The sequence below is a fragment of the Cynocephalus volans genome, chromosome 17 (assembly GCF_027409185.1).
Source record: "Cynocephalus volans isolate mCynVol1 chromosome 17, mCynVol1.pri, whole genome shotgun sequence".
In the NCBI taxonomy this organism is placed as follows: Eukaryota; Metazoa; Chordata; class Mammalia; order Dermoptera; family Cynocephalidae; genus Cynocephalus; species Cynocephalus volans.
Window position 1 is genome coordinate 30,603,348 of NC_084476.1, and position 20,737 is coordinate 30,624,084.

The 20,737-nt window shown below is 34.1% G+C and overlaps 1 protein-coding gene across 2 annotated transcripts in view; it reads right to left on the reverse strand.

The window, feature by feature from the left end:
• Positions 1 to 678: 678 nt before the first annotated feature.
• Positions 679 to 20,737, reverse strand: part of FSD1L (fibronectin type III and SPRY domain containing 1 like) — a 91,794-nt gene continuing 71,735 nt past the window's right edge. Inside the window, exons 8-14 of one of the 2 annotated variants that reach the window (XM_063081724.1) lie at positions 19,918 to 20,016; positions 15,584 to 15,716; positions 14,898 to 14,930; positions 7,977 to 8,074; positions 7,259 to 7,510; positions 4,424 to 4,512; positions 679 to 1,618 (exon numbers count right to left, since the gene is read on the reverse strand). In XM_063081724.1, coding sequence (XP_062937794.1) covers positions 1,496 to 1,618; positions 4,424 to 4,512; positions 7,259 to 7,510; positions 7,977 to 8,074; positions 14,898 to 14,930; positions 15,584 to 15,716; positions 19,918 to 20,016 — 827 coding nt within the window. In that variant the 3' untranslated portion in view covers positions 679 to 1,495. Of the gene's footprint in view, positions 1,619 to 4,423; positions 4,513 to 7,258; positions 7,511 to 7,976; positions 8,078 to 14,897; positions 14,931 to 15,583; positions 15,717 to 19,917; positions 20,017 to 20,737 lie in introns of both variants that reach the window. The other variant, XM_063081723.1, reaches the window with a different exon arrangement.

Below are 20,737 nucleotides of genomic sequence, written 5' to 3' on the forward strand. Positions count from 1 at the left end.
ATTTAAAATGAAAATGAAACACAGTCAACAAGAGAAATTAAAAGTTTCAAAAACTAAAGAAAATACAAATTCACACCTCTTAAAAATGCTCAAGGAACACCTCTTAAAAATGCTCAAGGAATTCTTAAATAACTAATTACAACTTTTAATTTGACTCACAAGACTTGAATTACAAATTTTAATATACCTTTTAAGAATAGACATGTTCTGCTCAATAACCATGGGCTTTACTCACTGCTTAACATATTTTCGCCATGTTTGGGAAAGATGTCTAAGTCAATTTTGGGAATAATTTCACTCCTTTAGGAAATGAATGTAGCAAAAGGACTGAGAGAAAAATAACATCTGAATGATTGTTTGAAAAACTCAGGTGCCAATTAAGTCAGAAATTTGCAGATTTTTTTCAAAACAATTATTTAAACCATTCTGTATCTTACTAAAAAGAAGATATAAATTACTTCAGTAAAGAATACTTTTAGGCAGCTCCCTTGATAACCTATCCTTCTTAGATAAAACTTGAGTAGTGTAGGTTTTTCTACCCTCTATATAACTTTAATAAACTTTCATTCCTTCTAGAAATGTTAAAAATCAGCATAATTATCAGTGCCAAATTCAAGTAGGAATTTTACCAAAGATAACTATTAAAGGTAGGATTGAACTAGACAATAAAATGAGAAAATATAAGTCTTTTAAAAATCTTACCCATAATCCAAAGTGATGGAATGAAAAGAATTCTAATTAAACAGGGCAACTTATAAATATACCATTACAACTTGTTAGTACAGCACGTACAAATCTGAAATTTGGGTGATTTTAAGCTGTTGTTATGTCTAGAAACTCTCCACTCTCTATTTTGAGTTATAACCACAAGAGAAATAGCACAATATTTTGGAAAAGATAAAGTGATACACAATCTAGTCAATAAACAAGAGGATAATTTAGCAAAAGTCAACTTATTTATAAAAGAGGAAAAACAAACCACTGTAAGAAAACCTCTCCATCATTCCCAACCAATGATTTCAATGTTTAGAAAATCTTAGCAGACTGTTTATTTTTAAAGCTTCAGTGTAACAATCAAATAATAATAGGTATTGATGAGATAGAAAAGAGAAAATATAGAATAAAGAAGGGAAGATTTAAAAGCTTTTAACCCCAGGCCCTAGAGTTACCAAATGCAGCTAAACATATTAGAAGAGTCAAACTAATCCACAAACACAAAAATGAGTTTCTATACAAATATTCGAACACTGTCTTTTTCCCCATGTACTCTTCAAAACATGAGTTTCTTGCTCATTATCTGCTTGCTTCTATGATATTGCACAGTAGGTCCTACGAATGCTTCATACTAGATGCTTAATGCTAACAGATTCCAGGCCTTAAAGCAGAACTTAGCAAACCTGATTTCCACCACTCACAAATTTCTGTGATTAGTAACTGCACAGCAAAGGCCACCCAACCAAGAGGGAGGGTAGGGAAAGCATATTCTGAGTAGGCATTATTGAGTAATATTGTTCAGGCTGCTAGCTGAACCAGTCATTCCATTTTCACTTTTCTGAAGTGTTCTCACAGCACTTGGAACCTGCATCCCAGTACTCAAAGTAAGTCCACCACACCAAACCTAAGAAAAGACAAGAATAAAACTCAGTCATATTTCAAATCAAATCAAACTTCAGTGTTTCTTAAATTTCCATTCAAAAGGTAAAATGCCACATGTATGAATATCGATAAATCCCAAACTGATCACCTTCATATCTGAGCTGAGAAGTAAAAGGCTAACTCAAAATTCTTTTAGAACCACAAAGGCCAGAGGAAATCTTTGTGGCAGCAAAACCCACTGGAGCTGCACCCAAAGGAAGGAAATGTGGGCTGCAGAAGTTTAGAAACTAACTTGGATTAATCTAGGCAAAAGATACTGGTTATCATTACTGATGCTGATTTCACAACCAAGGGAAGTGCACTTTCTTATCCCAATTATTGCTTTCAGTTTTGATGGTAACATGTGGCCTGAGACTACAGATATCTAACCCCCCTCTCTTAATAGAGTAAACGCCATTGGTTTCTTCCCTATCTTGTTAACAATAAGAACTCTTTTATAATTCTTTAAGAATTTTTCAGAGAAATACAAATGACAATATCCAGATGTATTTGCCATGTTCTGTTATTAATTATCATAAATGTGAATGAGTTTATGAAAGATAAAACTACTTTGCTTGTGAATGGAGCAGCTATGATTCAATAAGGTGAAAAATAACAGATTTGGAACAGAGTCAAGAGAATTAATATATAAAAATATGATTAAACTATCATCAACTACCATGTATGAAGCAGAAACAAGCTTAAAGCTTGGAAAATTCTAGAAGTTGTTTAAGTATTCCCACCTTCAATTATATCCTTAAGTGTTCAATATCTACTAAGTAATTGGAATAGTATTCCAAAGAATCTACTGACCTGTGAATTTTGTAACTAGATAATTAACATTCTAAAATTTCAAAACTAGCAGACTCAGTAATGATGAACTCACACAATAAACAAACAACTCTAACTATAAAACTACTATACTACAATATTGGAAATTATTTAAGTGATTTAGAACAATATTTACTCAAAATATCTAGCATTAAAAATGCAAAGGCAAATCAAAGAAGAAAAATTAATATTTTCAATAAATGGTAATGGACAATAAGACATCCATATGGAAAAAAAATGAACCTCAAACCATACATTATACCATATACAAAAACTAACTCAAAACAGATCACTGACCTAAATGTAAAATCTAAAACTGTAAAACTTCAAGAAGAAAACATAGGAGAAAAATCTTTGTGACTTTGAGTTACATAAAATATTATCCATAAAAGGAAAAAAAATTGGTAAATTAGAGTTCAAATCAAAATGAAAAGAATTTCTCTTTGAAATGTGCAGAAAAATAAGCAAGCCACAGACCAAGAGAAAATATTTGCAAACCATATATATGATAAAGGACTAATATCCAAAATATACAAAGAACTCTTAAAACTTAATAAGAAAACACCCCACCCTCCCCCCCAAAATAAGCAAAGGATTTTAACAGATTCTTCACACCAAAGAATTTATATGAATGGCAAATAAGCATATGAAAAGACACTCAACATCATTTGTCGTAGGAAAGTGCAAATAAAACCACAATAAGATGCCACTACTTAAAACAAATAATCTGATAATACCAAATGATGGCAAAGATGTGATGAACTCTCATATACTGCTGGTGGGAATGCAAAAATGATACAGCCACTTTGGAAAGCATTTTGGTAGTTTCTTATAAAGTTAAACATACACTTTCAATGTAATCCAGCAACACTACTATTAGATATTTACCCAAGAGAAATGAAAACATATGTTCATACAAAAACCCCTATGTGAATGTTTATAGTGACTATTCATAATCGCCAAAAACCGGAAAGAACCCAAATGTCCTCCAACTGGTGGGTGGATGAATAAACTGTGATACATACTATAAATATAAATATATAAAAAACACTACTCAGCAATAAAAAAGAGGAGAATACTGGCATACACAACAACATGGATGAATTTCAAATGCATTATGCCACAGAATCGAAAGGCTACATACCATATAATTCCATTTACATGACATCCTGGAAAAGGCAAAACCATAAAGACTAAACTCTCACATACTGCTGGTTGTAAGTTAATATAACCAACCACTTTGGAAAGCTGGCAGTATTTACTACAGTTGATTATACACACATACCATATGATCTAACAACCCCAATCCTAGGTATATAACCAATGGAAATATATACATACATTTATCAAAAACATGAACAAGAATATTCATAGCAGTTGTATTTGTAAAAGCCCCTAAATGAAAAACACCCACATATCCAACTAAATCAGAATAAACAAACTGTGATATAGCCATATAATAGAAGACCGTACAGCTATGAAAATGAATTAACTACAACCACATAGAATATGGATACATTTCACAAACATAATGTTGAGCCAAAAAGATATTTATGATTCCATTTATACAAAGTTGAAAAGGAGGCAAAATGAATTTGTGGTATTAAAATTGAAGATAATGGGTACTCTGGAGGAGGGCCATTAGTGACTGGAAACGGGCACAAGGGGGCCTCTGAGATTCCAGTAATGCTCCATTTCTTGATCTAGGTGTTGGTTATAAAAGTGAGTACACTCCTATGAAAACTGATCAAACTACTTGCTTATGCTTTATGTACTTTTATGTATGAACATTGACTTCAATAAAATATACCAAAAATACTTGATCACAGATTTGGGAGAGGTTGGATTTAGAAAGGGAGAGGAATAAGGAGAAAAAGTAAGATATTCTACTTCCCCAAATATACGGCATCGATTATTCTCCTTCAAGTTGCCAAACCAAATAAAATTAGGTACTAACCATGAAACCAGGTAGTACTGGCTGAGTAAATTTTGTCTTAAAGGAATACAGCAACTGTTTTGAGTTTGCATCATAGAAAGAAAGTTGACCTAAAAGGAAGGAGGAAAAAAGCCTAATTTATTATATGAAAAAAGTAAAACATCTAATTAAATCTACATATAATCATGCAAAAGAGCAATAACTTAATACATATTTTTTAATTAATTTTTTGTTACGAACTATAAGGACTGGACTTAATAACTCTCACTTGTAAACATGATTAAGGAAAAGCCCAAATTCAGTTTTCTTTTTTTTTTTTTTTTTTTTAACCCCCTTGACTCCTCCCCATTCTACTTTCCCTGGTTTTCAAGATCTCCATAATCTGGCACTATTCTACTTGTTCAACTATCTACTATTTCTTTCTGTTATCATTATTTAACAAATGGTTTCATTAGCCCAGTAAAAACCAAGACAATTTATTCCTCCTTATTTTTAGCACAACCAACCTCTCTACTCAAATCCTATCACCATTTAAATTTACTCTACTAAACCTGGTCTTCAGTCTTCTATCTGAAGCCATACTCATACTTCAGTCTCTGAAGTCACAGTACAGTCATCATTGCCTCAGCTTTGTTCATTTTTAAAATCCTTTCCCAGTCTATCCTTCAACAGGATCACATCCTAAAATAACTCTGCTGGTCTGATCTCCTAACTGTCCAACATGATGGCCTCCTTATAACTATTAACACTTCCTGAAACTCTTCTCTGATGACTATTGTCTTGGTTTGTATCTGAACCCTAAGGACACCTTCTGTCTGTTCCTTTTTCTCCTGTTCTAAATATAGCTGCTTTATAGGGCTCTCTTTTCTCTCTACAATGCTCAACTGCCTTAATATATCAACTGCCACCAAACAAAGAGGAAAAGAAATTAACATTTATACATACTATTAAAGCACTAGGTGCTTTATATACATTACCTCAAAATATTAAGCAACCTACATATGATCACACAGTAAGCAGCACAGCAGTAATGCTTAAATACACTATTCTCTGCAATCTTCACTAGCCACTCTGTGATGCTGTCTCAAATAGAGTCATGTGCCGCTTAACGACAGGGATAATGTTCTAAAAAATGTATCGTGGGCAATTTCGTCATCATGCGAACATCATAGAGCATACTTACACAAACCTAGATGGTATAGCCTACTACACACCTAGGCTATATGGCAGCCACCATCATAAGAGTATATGTGGTCTGTCATTGACCAAAATGTCATTATGTGGCGCACAACTGTATTTAGCTTCAGCTCTACTTCTGAGTCCTAGCACCGAATTTCAAAATGTTTGCCAAAAATGCCACATGGCTGTACTGCTGGCATCTCATTTTCCCCCAGACTCTCTCTGTTCCCTATCCTGTTGACACTGTCCTCTTGATTACACTGGCTGGAACCTCAAAGTCATCTTCAACTCTTGTCTCTCCCCTTCAATCCATATTTAGTTACCAAATCCTATGAATTCTACTTTCATACCATCAAATCCATTCTTCTTGATTCCCCACCATTCAGGTCCTTGTTACCAATCACTCAACAAACACTAAGGGATTTTATGTAAAAAGCACTTGCCAGACAATAAGGATTTAGTAATTTGCAAAACAGACATGGTCCTACCCTTAACAGACAGTGCTTAAAGACTGCCTCCTGAAAAGCTATGCTTACAGTCTCTTCCAAATTTAACCATTTACTAATATTTCTCAAACTAGATTATCATATGATTATAGTTTTCTAAAACATGCAGAACCACACCTCCCCACTACTAAAGACTATTATTATTTTTCAAGGCTCGCAGAAATCTGATCCCATTGTACATCACAATTTCCCCTTACTATATACCCTGTGCTCTAGGCTAACAATTACTTCTCACTACTATCTTTGTGGAATCCGAGTATAGGGAAGGAGAGAGAAGATAAGCAAATGCTGTTGTGGTAGTCAAAAAAGAAAAAAAAAGAAAAGTATGCCAATGAATTTGCCACTTGAGGAAAATGATTTATCTGATTCAAAGCTGAATAAGTAAAAAAGAATGCAGTGAAACTGACATGTCATCACTAAAAATAAATCAAGCCAAAATTAACTTTTTTTCTTTTTGTTTAGATTATAATAGGAACAGCTAATAACGAAGGATGTATAGTCTAGAAAAACAGGGCAAGAAAAGCAATATTAGTAGTTTTTAAACAAATAAGGATTATCACGTGAAATTTGAATTACAGAACATAATTCTGCGTTTATTCAGATGGCAAAATTTAAGAGCAACAGTCTCAGAAGTTATAGAGACAAAGTGAGTCAAGCCAAGGAAAACATAACCAAGAGCCGTCCAACAATGAAAGAGGCTGCCTTCTAAGACAATAAGCTTCAAATTAAAAAGTTCTTCAAGCATAAGGGTGCCAACTACCTATAAAGATAGTGTAATAAAGATATTATACAGTGTGGCAGATGGATTGGGTAATTTCTCAGGTCTACTCCAACTAAAAAAATCTGACTCCACTCTTTACAGGTCGGTAATAAAACATAGTAAGAAAGGAATTAAAATGGACAGAAGACATTTTAGTGCTGAAGACTAAAATTAGCAAAATTTTTCAGACTTACTTAGTATATTACAAATGAATGCTTTTGTAGGGCTCCAGGCAGACATCACGCACCCTTCCAGTCAATTCTAGAACTGAGATTACGTTTGTGATCAAAGACCCGTTGGTCAAAATGTCCTTACCACAATACTAATGGAAATTCTGTTGAAATGATTACCAATGAAAATTACTAAAATACAAACAACTATGATGAAGTGACTTAAAACAAGAAAACTTACCCCCATCAAAATCACAAAATACACCTATTTTCTCAGGAACAGTAACATCCAAAGCTTTGACTTTATTATTATGCTTTGCTGCAAATGTGTTTTGTAGCCAGTTGTTGACATAGATACACCAACTAGTGTTCGTCTTTCCCAATTGGTCAAATTTCCCCAAAGTTTTATATGCTACTCCCACACTGTAGGATTTACAATCCTTCTGGGCCTTGACCTCCCAATAATGTTGTCCACTTTCAATAGCAGTGTCTCCTACAAAAGATCAGAAAGGTAGATTTGACTCATATCTCTTTTTTCATGAGTCACATAGATTTTTATCTATCATTTGTCCCACATAAATAGCACAAAAAATTTGATTCAAGCATTCTTTCTATTAGAATAATCATGTTAACAGACACTAAATGCAGAGTACCTGCTGTAACGTTTATATTTATTACTATTTTTTTCTGAATATAAAATGCTTCAGAACTTTTCTTCCTTACCATCCCCTCGTGACAGCACTATGTAAGCTATAGTAGAGTTTTTAAATTATCAATAATAAGACATTTTGAACTCCTCCCACCCCAAAGTAATTAGGCTTTAACAAGGGGAAACTTCTGCAAAGATTCATTCAACACACAGGCAGCCACTCCAGTTCTGAGTGAGTGGAAAGTTCCACCAGTGGGACTCCTAATGCCTTTAATCTGAGATAATGAAGAACTATGATGTTTTATCCTACCCAGCACTGTGTATGATTCTCCAGTAAAACGATCCCTGCTGCCTCTTACTGCTGGTGGCCTGGAGCCTACAGATGTCCTCTTGGGGGATGGTGTACCACTTCTATATAAACAGCAGCAACAACAGAAAAACCAAAAACAAATATTTTATGTTGTAAATGTTTCATAAACTAAAATTACAAATCATGGAAGAAACCTTTGAAAAGATTTCTAATTATGTTGCAGAAAAAACACCATTTAATTTGACCTGAATTATTAAAGAGAGATGTCAATTATAAACACTCAAATCTAAGAAGCCATCAATACAAAGCATGCTGAAAGCAGTAATGTCATGCAAACTAAACAAAGAACACAATGCCAAAATGAAAGACTTAATGAAGGAAAAAAAAAAAGCTCAAGAAGAATAATGGTTATACCTTACATTTTTTTGCAGTTAAATTTAAATAATAACAAAGGCAAAAGTAGGCTTCTTATAACTAAATAACCTTTATTATAATTTATGTATTTTTCTGTTCTGGATCTTTTCTTCTTAAAAAGAGAAATAGCAATTGCCCAAATACATGCGCAGGACAATATCAAGTATTATAAAAGCATTTTTCCTACTAAAATGGACAAGATCCAACCTGACCTCTTATATCAAATTATACTCCTATGATATGACATACTGGACAGTATTAGGCTTTTTACAAACTCTTAAAAATTCAAAATAGATTAAATCCCTTACTGTTGTCAGAGAACATATTTTCTATGATCTTAGTCTTTTTTTAAAAAAAACAAAAATTTAAACAAACAGTTCATGGAAAGATTTCTACTATCTTTCAATTCTATTTTTTCCATGAATTTTTTGAAGTGCCCTTGTGTTTATACTCTATTTTACTGATTTTTTAATGCAATTTATGTTGCTAAATTTAGATGTTTAATTTCTGTTCTTGATTTCTTTTTATTAAGTGGACTTGTTGATTTGCTTAGAAATTAACTTGCATTTGAAAAGTTTATTCATCTTCCTCTGCTGAAATCAGATATCTGCATGCTTTTGAAAGACTTTAGAGAGCTATTTCAAATACTAATAGAGGTTATAAAATGAATATGTAAATTTTAATTAAGTTTTACATCTCTAGTTTTTTGAAGCCCTACTTTCTACAAAGTCCTTTGTTATTCAGTTATGTATTTATTATTTGAACAAATAAATGTGCATATCCTTGTTAAAATATATTAAATCTCAAAGATGTTTTTTAAATAACATGTTAATTATATCGAATTACTGCATTTAAAGAACAAAAAAAATTTATTCAAGATTATCCTAAATTAATTATTTAAGGGAAATGAGGAAAAGTATCTGTATTCTCACAACTAATTAGAAATAAAAACACTTTCCAATATAGTTGCACTAGAATTTTTCTTCCTAAGAAAAGATCAATTTAGCAGACATTAATAAGCTATGAACTAATGCTGGAATAGAAATCCCTAATAAAGGCAAAGCAATAATAAAGATACAATTTAAAGTCATTTCACATAATTCAGTGACTTCATTCTGTATTACTGAAATGTTTTCTTGCTGTCAAAAGGCAGATTTTTCAGACAGTTTGAAAGAAACAGTGAACTCATGTGGAATATACGATAAAGCATATGTACTTCACAGGGCCTGTTTTCCAAAGACTTGCAGTTTCAAATATTAACCTTGCAGAGGACTGGAAATTTTCCTCAGGCTATAAAGTCTCTGGTGTAAGATAAAGATTTGTGGCACAGCAGGTTGCTGGCTCAAGGACAGACTAGTTACTGATTGTTATGTAAAGATACTGAGAAATTGCTGTAAGATCACTTAATTGTCTACTGGAATGTCATCTGGCTTGTTTCACTGAAAGTTACCAGCCTATATTGTTAAACTATAATCCCACCTATGTTCTCTTCCTGTAACTTCCTGGTCTGGAAAATAAATGCAGAAAGAGAACCCCAATTCAGGGTTATTTTCCCAAGGAAGCAATGCCTCTCACTTTAGGGTTCCGGTGGGAGATTAACCACTTCAGGGTCTCTCACTGCTCAGAAGAGATGGGCTTTGAGTAATCCTTTGCGTCTCCATCACCCAGGGGAAGAGGGGTGACAAATCCTTGGGGGGCGAAGCAACACAAAGCAAGAAACTCAAGATCTCCTCAACTGCCCATTTTCTAGTAAATTATATTCAGTAGCATAACTACAAGTCTACAGCGATAGCATTCACACAATTTAGTTTAATTCTTCCCAAAGGATATCAAAGGTCTTTTTTGTAAAGATATTTCTTTAAAAAGACTTAAAGCAAATGACTGTAAGTTCTATTTGAACAAACAGCATGAACAGAAGTGAATAAGGATAGGCAGATTAAAATTTCTTAGAAACATATGCTCAGGTAGGCACTTAGTAGCTTCTTCCTATTGAGAATAAAGCAAAACTTGAGGGAGGAAAAAAACCCAGAAGTATTTTTGTTCCTCCAAAACAGAGGATAGAAATAAGTTAAAATGATGAAAAATTTATGCTCTTTATTCTAAATAACAAAAATATATTTTTTAATCTCCTCAAGGTTTGGTTTGGCCAGGTTTTCTAAATTAATACTTATTATGCAATACTCTTAAAAGTCATTAAGTAGTAAGAAAGTAAAACTCAGCAACTCACTGATGATTTTTTTAAAAACCAACAAAACTGCATCAAAATTTTCTTTCTGGTTCTTTTTATACAAACTGATCAAGAAGGATAACTTTATTACAAAAGGTCTGTGTGTTTTCAAATATTTTATCTTGAACTCAAAAGAAAAGATAACACTATATTTTCCTCAAAAAAGAAAAAAAAAATTAGTAAGTGTGACTCTTTTCATTATCCTGTGGGAGGCAAAGTGTCCTGAAATGGGTGATTTTCAAACCAGGTCCTGAACTCAAGAAAACCCACAGGTGCCCCAGAGGTTGCTGTGGGCTCTGGATGAAGCCAGCTCCAAGGCAGTTACCCACTTTAACCAGCTACACTTTTCTCTTTTTAGATCAGGATTCCGGAAACACTTCATTTGAAGAAAGCATTCTGTTGCTTTAAAAAAAAAAGTGTGAAAACCACTGTTTTAGATGCAGTGTTAGGAAGCCATGAAAAGGAAGGAGGTTAAAAATGAAATTGTTCTAGTATGGTTATTAAATTTTAACAAAAAAGCTTTTAGTTATCCAGAATTCCTATGCAATACAAGAACTTAGTATAATTTACAGTTATTCTCCAAAAGTTCACTTGAAACTTATTATCTAAAATCAAAGTATACTCTCTCCTAGAAAAAATGCGTGGGCACTCAGGATGGCTCACAACTGTTTACCTAATCCATAAAGTCACCAAAATATTATCGTACATTAATCAAAAATATATTTTTTAACTTCTTCAAGGTTTGGTTTGACCAGGTTTTCTAAGTGAATATTTATTATACAATACTCTTAAAAGTCCTTCCTCCTTCCAAGATAATTCAACTGCAAATACTGGTAATTATACAAAAATAAACACAGTTTTTAAAAATTAATCTTTATGTCAGTATTTGTAGAAAATTAGTTTTTGTAACTAAAGAAGAAAGATGGGATACAGTAAAACTTTAGAACACTAGCTTTTGATTATATTTAACTTCACTTCAAACCCCCATGTGTTTTAGTATTGCTGGTATTATTTTTACACTTAACAGTCAAAACTAAAGTTTCTTTTCAGCTGAGAGAGAGATGGAGCAAAGAAAGTAAAAAAGATTTTGTTGTGGGTAACTAGGCAAGAATTAAATCAAGGAGATGAAAGGTTAGAGTACATGTTTAATTAGGGGTAAGGAGGAATTAAATGAGTCAAACCAGTGGTTCTCAAACCTGGCTGTACATCAGAACCACTTGGAGAACTTTTAAAAATGCAAATTACCAGGCCTTGCCATAGACTACTGAGTCAGAATGTTAGAGGGTGGGCTTGAGAAATACGTGTTTGTGTTTTTTAATTATGAATTTCAAGATTTTACTGCTCAGCTGGGCTAGAAGCCACTGAGGTTAAAAATCAAAACAAAACAAAACTTCCCTAACAAGGGGCAGGGACTAAAAGAGTGACGGTGAAAAGACAGTTCTTACACAATTTACTATATGGCACCCTCAGTACTTGGTTGCAGCTGTGAAGTAGCTGAGGGAAGGGAACCACAACTTCTCATCTTTGTATCCTCAGTACACAGTAGGTGTGCAATATTTGACTAAAATGAATGCAGTCGGCTGAGTAAATGAAATATATGATATTATTAACTAAGGATCACCTATACCTTCTTGAACCATAGTCCGAAATTGAAGAAACATAGGCCTTTAAGATTAAGTAATCAATCAGTGACTATCAATAGAGATGGCGCTACTGAATCAGAATCAGTGAGGAAACTTTCAAAATACACTGACAAATCACCTCCTCAGTTGGTGGGCCAGAATATCTGCTGGGAGGAAAGATGCATTTTGAAAAATATTTCCCAGGAAACAAGGGAAAGTCATATAAATAAACAGAAAATTTTCACTTAGCCCTGTTTCAAAATATGCTAAGAGCTCCTTTGATAACCAGAATAACAATTTTTTAAAGAAAAAATGTATAACTTACCAGTAGCAAAAAAACAAAGGGAAGCATGGAGAAAAGAAAAAACAGACATAATTATCGAGAATGGCAGTTTAGTTTCAGAGAAAAGTTAAATAAGGAGAACTCTTTCAATGCAACATTCCAGCCTTCCAACGCTAAGTACATTTTTGGAAAAAGTACAACCCTTATTATGTCTTATGTCAAACACGATTTCCCCCACGTCACTACTCTTAAAGACACCTTGGTCACTTTATCTGAATTAATGCTCTTTGTTATCTCTAGTCTACATTATTTTACCAGCTTCCCAAACGATCTCTTTGCTACCCAATTCATCTCATTCACTATTAACAAAATAAACCTAGCTCTGACTCCCCTAGTTTAAAATATTCTTGTCCTGTATTTCCATACTGTCTGCAAACGATAGCATTTCAGGTTCTTGATTTGATACAATCTGCCTTTCTAGCCTTCTCTCCCCTAGAGAGCACTATACAGCTAAATGTACCAGCAAGAGTGTTCTTTAAAGTCACACAATTTGCTTCAGTGCCTCTCCTCTTACTGTTCCCCCTCTCACCGCAAGTCCAAATACCACACATTCTTCCAGTTCCTCTAGAACCAGCCTAAATAACATCCCCTTAATGAGAGTCTACCAGATCCTACCAGGCTAAATAACTCTTCTGAGGAGTCTAGCTCCAGGCCAAAATCCTATGTGTGATCTTTCAGGCCCAATCACAGACAATTACAAAGGCTTCATCTGACAGGCCTTGGGGGTGGGTGGGCAGTGTGGGGGTGCATGGTGGGGTGGGCTGCCGTCCTCACACCAGACTTAGTGCACAGCTAGTGAACTGCAATTTCTAGAGGGAGTTGCAATTACACCCCTCTCCCTACCATGCTCATAAGAGTATCTGCATTCCTAGCCTAGGTACCTCTGTTCAGAGGCCCCCTTATGGGAGGGAGACCCTAGGCTGAGATATTTTTCAGTTGTCTGAGTAGAAGATCTCCTTAAGAGCGGGAGGAGTGGGTAGGGGTGGAAGTTTGAAAACACTTTTCTCCACTCTCTCTCAGTACTTTCCTACCGTCCCCCACCTTCTTGGCCCTCAGGTCCATAAACAGGAAGGTGCCTTTTATTTTGTGCTTCCTGGCAGTGATCCTCTGTGATCTGTGCTGACTCACTTGACCTTCACCTGGTGCCTTCTGTTGGGGAAAATGGAACACTATGGGAGTGAGCACCCTTTCCTTTGTAGCCTTTTTGCTTCTACTATCACACTAAATCAATAAAGGCTTGATTATTACTTTCAGTTTCGCTCATTGTCCTAACTGACCATCTCAAGATCTGGCAGCTCTGTACATCTTTCTTCCTCTGAACTCCTTTGTTTATACTTTGTTCTGAACTCCTTTGTTCATTACACATACTTGCATTATTGTTACTTGTATATATATCTCACCTACATGAGTTAGGGCAAATTTCTTGAAGGCAGAGACAGTGTTTATCCCTATAAACCCCACAACATCCAGCAGCCATCCTACAGTGAACAAATATTTATGGAAAGAATAAGTAGATGTACATAAACATTCTAGAAGTGGCCTACATACAAAATACCCATAAGAGGAGGGAAGGGAGAAAGAAATAATATAACAAAATGCTAAATACAAGCAACCTAAAAATTTCCCAGTGACCAAATGAAACTTCATAGATTCTATTAAATCCAGCAGCATTTTACAATTTATAATACACTAACTATATACACTAATAATACACTAAAAGCAAAATCACTTTTACCAATAATAAACAAACTGAAAAAAGGAAGAAATTTTGAAAACAACACATTCCTGTTTCTGATAAAGGTATGTGATATCTTCAAATAAGCACATTACTACTTGTGCAATTTGAAATGATTCATCTTTCTGGCACTGTCCTGAGAATTTCAGCAATGAACTTTTCTATCCTTGATGCTTTTGAAATTGCATGATTACTATAAAATATAGAAAGCTTCAAACCTGCCTCATGTCAGATACAACTAAAAGCAAAGCTATAATGTTAAATTGAATACAGTACAACAAGAAAGATGCCAGGTATGAGTAAAAGCAGGAAAAAAATCAGATGAGGAAAAATAAGTCAAGAAAGACTTTAAAGCAGAGCTCGTTTAGTTATCATATACAATATAATCCAAATAATACATAACACACTACAATGCCGTAAATTCAAAACATAAGCTACCAATACAGTCTACACAGAGCAGAATTTTAGCTTATAAAGGCTGCTGCAATGGCTTTTGCTTATTGGTTAAAAGAAAAAATTAAAGTTATTCAGCCAAGCTAAATATACTAAGTCCTAGAACTAGACAGATATAGATCATCACCTTGTATGTCTCTTCAGTGAAGTAACATGGACACTGTCAGATAAAAATAGGCAACTGTTAAGAGACTGACTTACAACTTAAATTTAACAGCTTATAAGAAAATTAGATCAAATGCCTCCTGAGGATTTTTTTTTTTTTTTTTTTAATTCACTGTTGTAACTCACAATGACATTTACCTTCAATTTGGGCAAAAATTTCTTTTGTTAAAAAAGAAAGAGGTTCCCATACTTTGACACTGTCTAAATAAGTTAATAACAAAAGGTCCTTGAGCCTGCCTCTTGGGTTCATTGGGTTGCTAATGGGGCAAGATTCTGGGGCTGAAATTGCAAAAAGTTGTTATTTAATGTAGACATGCAGGAAAGATCTATACATCTAAAATTCAGAAATTATACCAGGAACTTCTCTCTAAGCAATTCAAGTTGCTGTATATATGTAACTTTAAAGAAATGGAATGCTGAAATAAAAACCTATAAAGAAGAGGATTAGGAAAGAAACTAAAAAAAAAGTAATGAAAAATATTAATGACAAAATCAAGTAATGACAAACAGTATCATATTCTTCATTTTGGTGTTACTAATATATAATAAATCATATTGGTATACAGAATAAGGATTTTAATATGTTACTGTAAAGTAAGAACCAATGTACAAGCATTTCTCCATATAACATCTAATGAACTAGCTTACCTGCCGCCCTTGTTCTCTTTTCCTTTAATTTTACTTTCTTGACCTTTTCCTCCAGTAGGATCCCACTCTACACAGGTATCTTCAACTTTCAGGTTCAAATGGGATGATGAATTATCCAAACTGAAGTTAAGTGCTATCCAAGACAATATTTTTCAATTAAAAAAAAAAGTAGCATATTTCCACTTTCTGAAGCACAACTATCACCACATTATTTTCTCACTCAATTGATTCAACGCTGTAAATAGAGAATAAAGTTCAAATTCCCAATCCTAGCTTTTAAAGCTCTCAATGATTAGGCCATAATTTACAATGCGTAACTTATTTCCCATTATTCTTCTCTATATACCCTATACTCCAATCAAATACAATGTACTTGCATAGCCAGTGCTATTCCTTCTACTGGAATCTCCATCAGCATACAGTAGTCTCAATTTCCTGTTGTAAGAACATCAGTTGATTATCAGTTGATTTTTGTTACTAAATAGGAAAGAGAACTGGTAGAACCGAGGAGGAATGATACAGTATAAAAAATTATAACGCCTGGCACACACATATTTTCTCTGATGTTCTAATACTTAATGATTTCATACTTAAACTCTCATTAGTTTCAAATTAAGACACTGGAAGAAACTGGGGCCATGATGGCAGAAGCGAGAGAACTAACCCAGTTGATTGATGATTTACGTCTGCAAAGAGCAGAGGGGGGTAAAGGACCACTTAAATGAAAACGAAACAAATGAACATGAAACAAGACTATGTTTTCAAATCATTTGATATTTTGGAGAACTATCTGTACTGTTCACAAGACTTATTCCAGAACTTCTGATGTAGGAAATCAGTATAACAAGGTATTAGCTTTCCTCTTTGGAAACTGAGGGTAAATCATTAAAATGTATTGATTTATGGCTGAGCAATACACAGTTCCTTCTATTTTAAAATGTAATTCCCAGAATCTCTATCTTGCAAGGTATCTATTAAACAGTTACCAACAATCTGCTTCTGTTAGTTATATTTCCCTTCAAAGGTTCAAATTCCTGGTCATTATTTATTGAAGGAATATTCCTTTACAATACCCCATTTTACTTAAGGATATTACTCGATTTAGCTAAGGCTTCAGTGTGTCTGTGAATTATGCAACAAACAACAAAATAAGCATATAGAGAGCCTAATGTTTACCTAGTGAATGAGAAACTTTTTATCCTCTATTCATAAAGAGCACTTTAATTTCAACTATGCATCAGAGCCATTATTGTCTTTATTTATAAAACAACATTCTGAATACAAATCTACCAACCACACAACTTCCAGTAAATGTCATACCATATAAGGAAGTTAACAGCTTTCAAAACATGCATCTAAAAAGAAATGAACTTACAGAAAGAAGTAATAATGCAGCTTTTCAGTAAAAATGAAAATAGAATTCCTTAAAAGGTAGGTTACTAAAAAGTCAGGATTGGGTAACACTGAAACCCTGCATTTCCAAGATGAACTGCCTTAAGAAAACAGAATTAACCTCTATATTTAAGCTATTAGGTAAGGCCTTGTGAGGGCATCTACATTTTTTGAGAGGAAGAAAAATTGAATTTAACTCTAAGGTGTCATCAATTCTCAATTGCTTATTAAAATCCAAAGGAGGGGGCTGGCCAGTTAGCTCAGTTGATTAGAGCACAGTGTTATAACACCAAGGTCAAGAGTCCGGATCCCGGTACTGGCCAGCCACCAAAAAAAACAAAACAAAACACAATCCTAAGGCAGAAGGGAGTGGAGGGAGGGAAAGGAAGGAAGGAAAAGGAGGAAAGAAAAAAGGGGAGGGGAGGGGAACCACATAAGACCAGACTTATCAAATATCACAGCAGCCAAACAAAAAGGCATGGGCTTCAATCCTAGGGGTGTCATCTTTCATCTCTCTCTCTCTCTCCTTTTTTTTTTTTTTAATCCCTTTATGGGACCTCAGTTAAGTCACAGAGCCTCTCTAAGGTAACAGCCTCTCTAAGGTAAAAAGACTGGCCTCAAAAGGAAGATCCTATCTCTTGTATAAGCCCTGTAATAGAGCTAGATATTAGTTTTAATATCTTTAAAACTCTGTGAAGACAAGGTACCAAAAATCAGAATACTGGTATGTTTCATATATTTAATTTGTGTTAGTGGCTGCTTTCTTGGTACTGTAAAATTATATATCATAGCCACTATAATTAGAGGTTGGAGAGTAGTTTGTGATATATTGATATAATAACATTTATCTTCACAAAGAAGTAAAGGATAATATACCATAAAAAATCTGTTCCTAAAAACTTAGGTTACTCATCACTTTTGACAATTTCAATGCCATAAAAACATTGCAACATACATTGGAGGGACAGAATTAAGCAATGTTCACTATTTTCCATACCAAGGACCATAAGTGGTACAGGATATGAAATTCTGGTAGGCCTCAGCTATTTAACCTTCATCTCTCTTTCTTTACCTCCAGTACTTCTTGGTCAAAAAGGGATGCAGCAAGCCAAACAAATTAGTAAACAATTGTTCAACATACTACTTTTAAAAATCTGGACTTTTCCTATGGAGCTCTTGCTCTCAGAAGCTATGCCTATGCTATGGAATAACCCTGGAAAATCTGTGACCCATAGCCACGTGAGAGAAAAATTTTATTCTAGGATTTCCTGAAGGTCAGATCACTGTTTAATGGGTCTCAGAGTTGAGTTTCAGTCTATTCCCACCCCAGGGGGTTGATTCAACTGTGAAAAACACTCAAAAGGACTAAAATCTCTCTCTACAAATCCCAAGACCAAGAGTTTGACTGGTAAGATCCAGATACTGCTAACAGAAGCAGCCAGTCCAGCTCTAAGAAAACCACAAGCCAGTTATTCATTTCCTTAAATCTATGGAATTTGCACAGAAATGCATAAGTCACCACATTTAGGTCCAAGTTTGGTCACTGAATATAAAGGTAGATGAAAAGGAACAAAATAAAAAAGATACAATGCTCTTGAAGGAGAATAATAGTAATAGTAATGCAATTTTACCTGACAGGGGCTAAAAAGAGCTCAAGTTATGTAGAAAATATTATTTGCCTGCAAATATGACTATACTTTGAAACAATAAAAGTCTCTTAAAAAAAAAAACCCGGGCCGGCCCGTGGCTCACTCGGGAGAGTGTGGTGCTGATAACACCAAGGCCGTGGATTCGGATCCCATATAGGGATGGCCGGTTTGCTCACTGGCTGAGCGCGGTGCTGACACCACCAAGTCAAAGGTTAAGATCCCCTGACCGGTCATCTTTTTAAAAAAACAAACAAACAAAAAAAAAAACCCACATTAACACCTCAGTTTGATAACAAGGAATTCAATGTAATTGCATTTCTCAGCTAAGTTATTTAAATAAAAACATTTGCTAATCCAAATTACTTCAAGTTAATTTAGACCTTTGTGATGCAAACCTATTTTTCTGAGTCTGTCTCATCAATAACTTATGTGCCTCATATTTTTTTATTCTAATATTTTTATATCAGCCTCTAAATCATATGAAATCTAGGGTGCAAATCTATTCAAATGCTATATGAACTAGTGGTCAATGGAACACTCTAATTTACAATTACCTACAACAATGTGTAGAGTCTGATTCTGGGAAGATCTCTAGCATTATGGCCTTCAAATTGGTAAATACCTAATAATCTTCTCCCTTCAAATATGTTATTCTGGTCAGTTTTAACTAAATCCAAATTGCTCTCAGAGACCACAATAAACTAGGTTCCAGGCCTATGATGAGGGCTGAGACAGAACTTGGAAAGAGATTCTTATCAACACCTTTCTAAGCTAGATCTGAGGATTGTGGGCAAGTCATTTAACATATTTGAACTTCACTTTCTTAATCAATATGGATATCAATAATATCTAGTCTACTGATCTCTCAAGATGATTTTAATGATCAAATAAAGAGCTGTGACAGTGCTTTGTAAACATTAATTAACCACATAAATGTTAATTACTACAAAAAGATTCAGGAAAACAGAAGGGACCTGAACTAAACAGGTACTTCCCTATTATTGTTTTCGTAATCCATTCTCTGGGAAAACTCTGGGCAAATCTCAGCAATGCTTATGCATGTTGTAAACACACAACAGAGAATGTAACACCATCACCTCAGTCTATTTTACCCACATGAATACAGCCATAAAGGAAACCCAATATTACAGTCCTATTTTCCCCCGTCTTGTAATTCCTACAGTTGGGAAAGCCAGAAGTGGGGAAGGAATAAAATATTTCCTATCACAAAGTCTTGAATAACTTCAGGTGTTAAGTTTTGTCTTATTATGTATAAATAGCTACTGATTTTACCTTTGGTCTCTAGAGTCACCGGATCAGAATACTCTCCAGCCACAGCCTTGTTACAAGCTCGCACTCTGAAATTCATATACTTTGAATCAAATTTTAAACCTATAAAAATAAGAAAGGTTTTCAGACATGAAAAGTAAAGGACTCCATCCCCAAAAGTAGGAATATCAACTTTTTTTTTTTTTTTGGTGGCCGACTGGTATGGGGATCCAAACCCTTGACCTTGATGTTATATAATATCACGCTCTAACCAACTGAGAATAACTGGTCAGCCCTGAGTATGAACTTTCAAACAGACATTTTTTTCCTCTTTGGAAGTATCTCTATTTAGAAAGAGTATGAATTTATGTTAAAAGGGAAATAATGCTTGAAATAAGAAAACCCATGATTCATCTATTATATTCTTCGAAAGAAATGAAATATACAGTTTATAAACTTTTTTATTAACCCGGTTACAAAAAGATACCCTTTCAACTCTCAGTAAAAGTAGTATTTCATTCAAGGACAGATGTCATCATTTAAAATAACATATTCAGTTTCTGAAAAGTAGATCCCCTAAAGAATTTCTATACTTATGAAACATCATCTTTTTCTGTGAAAAATGAATTTAAAAAGGAAGTAAAACATGACATTAATAACAAATACTCTGAAGTTTATTCTAAAATAAAACCTCAGTCCAAAAACTTCTAGCTATGGAAACTTCAACAACCCCTGACTAAGCCTCAGTTTTCTATCTGTAAAACAGAAATGATAAAACCAACTTCATAATTATTGTAGACACTAAATGGATATATTGTACTGATTAAGAAGTACTATACATAAC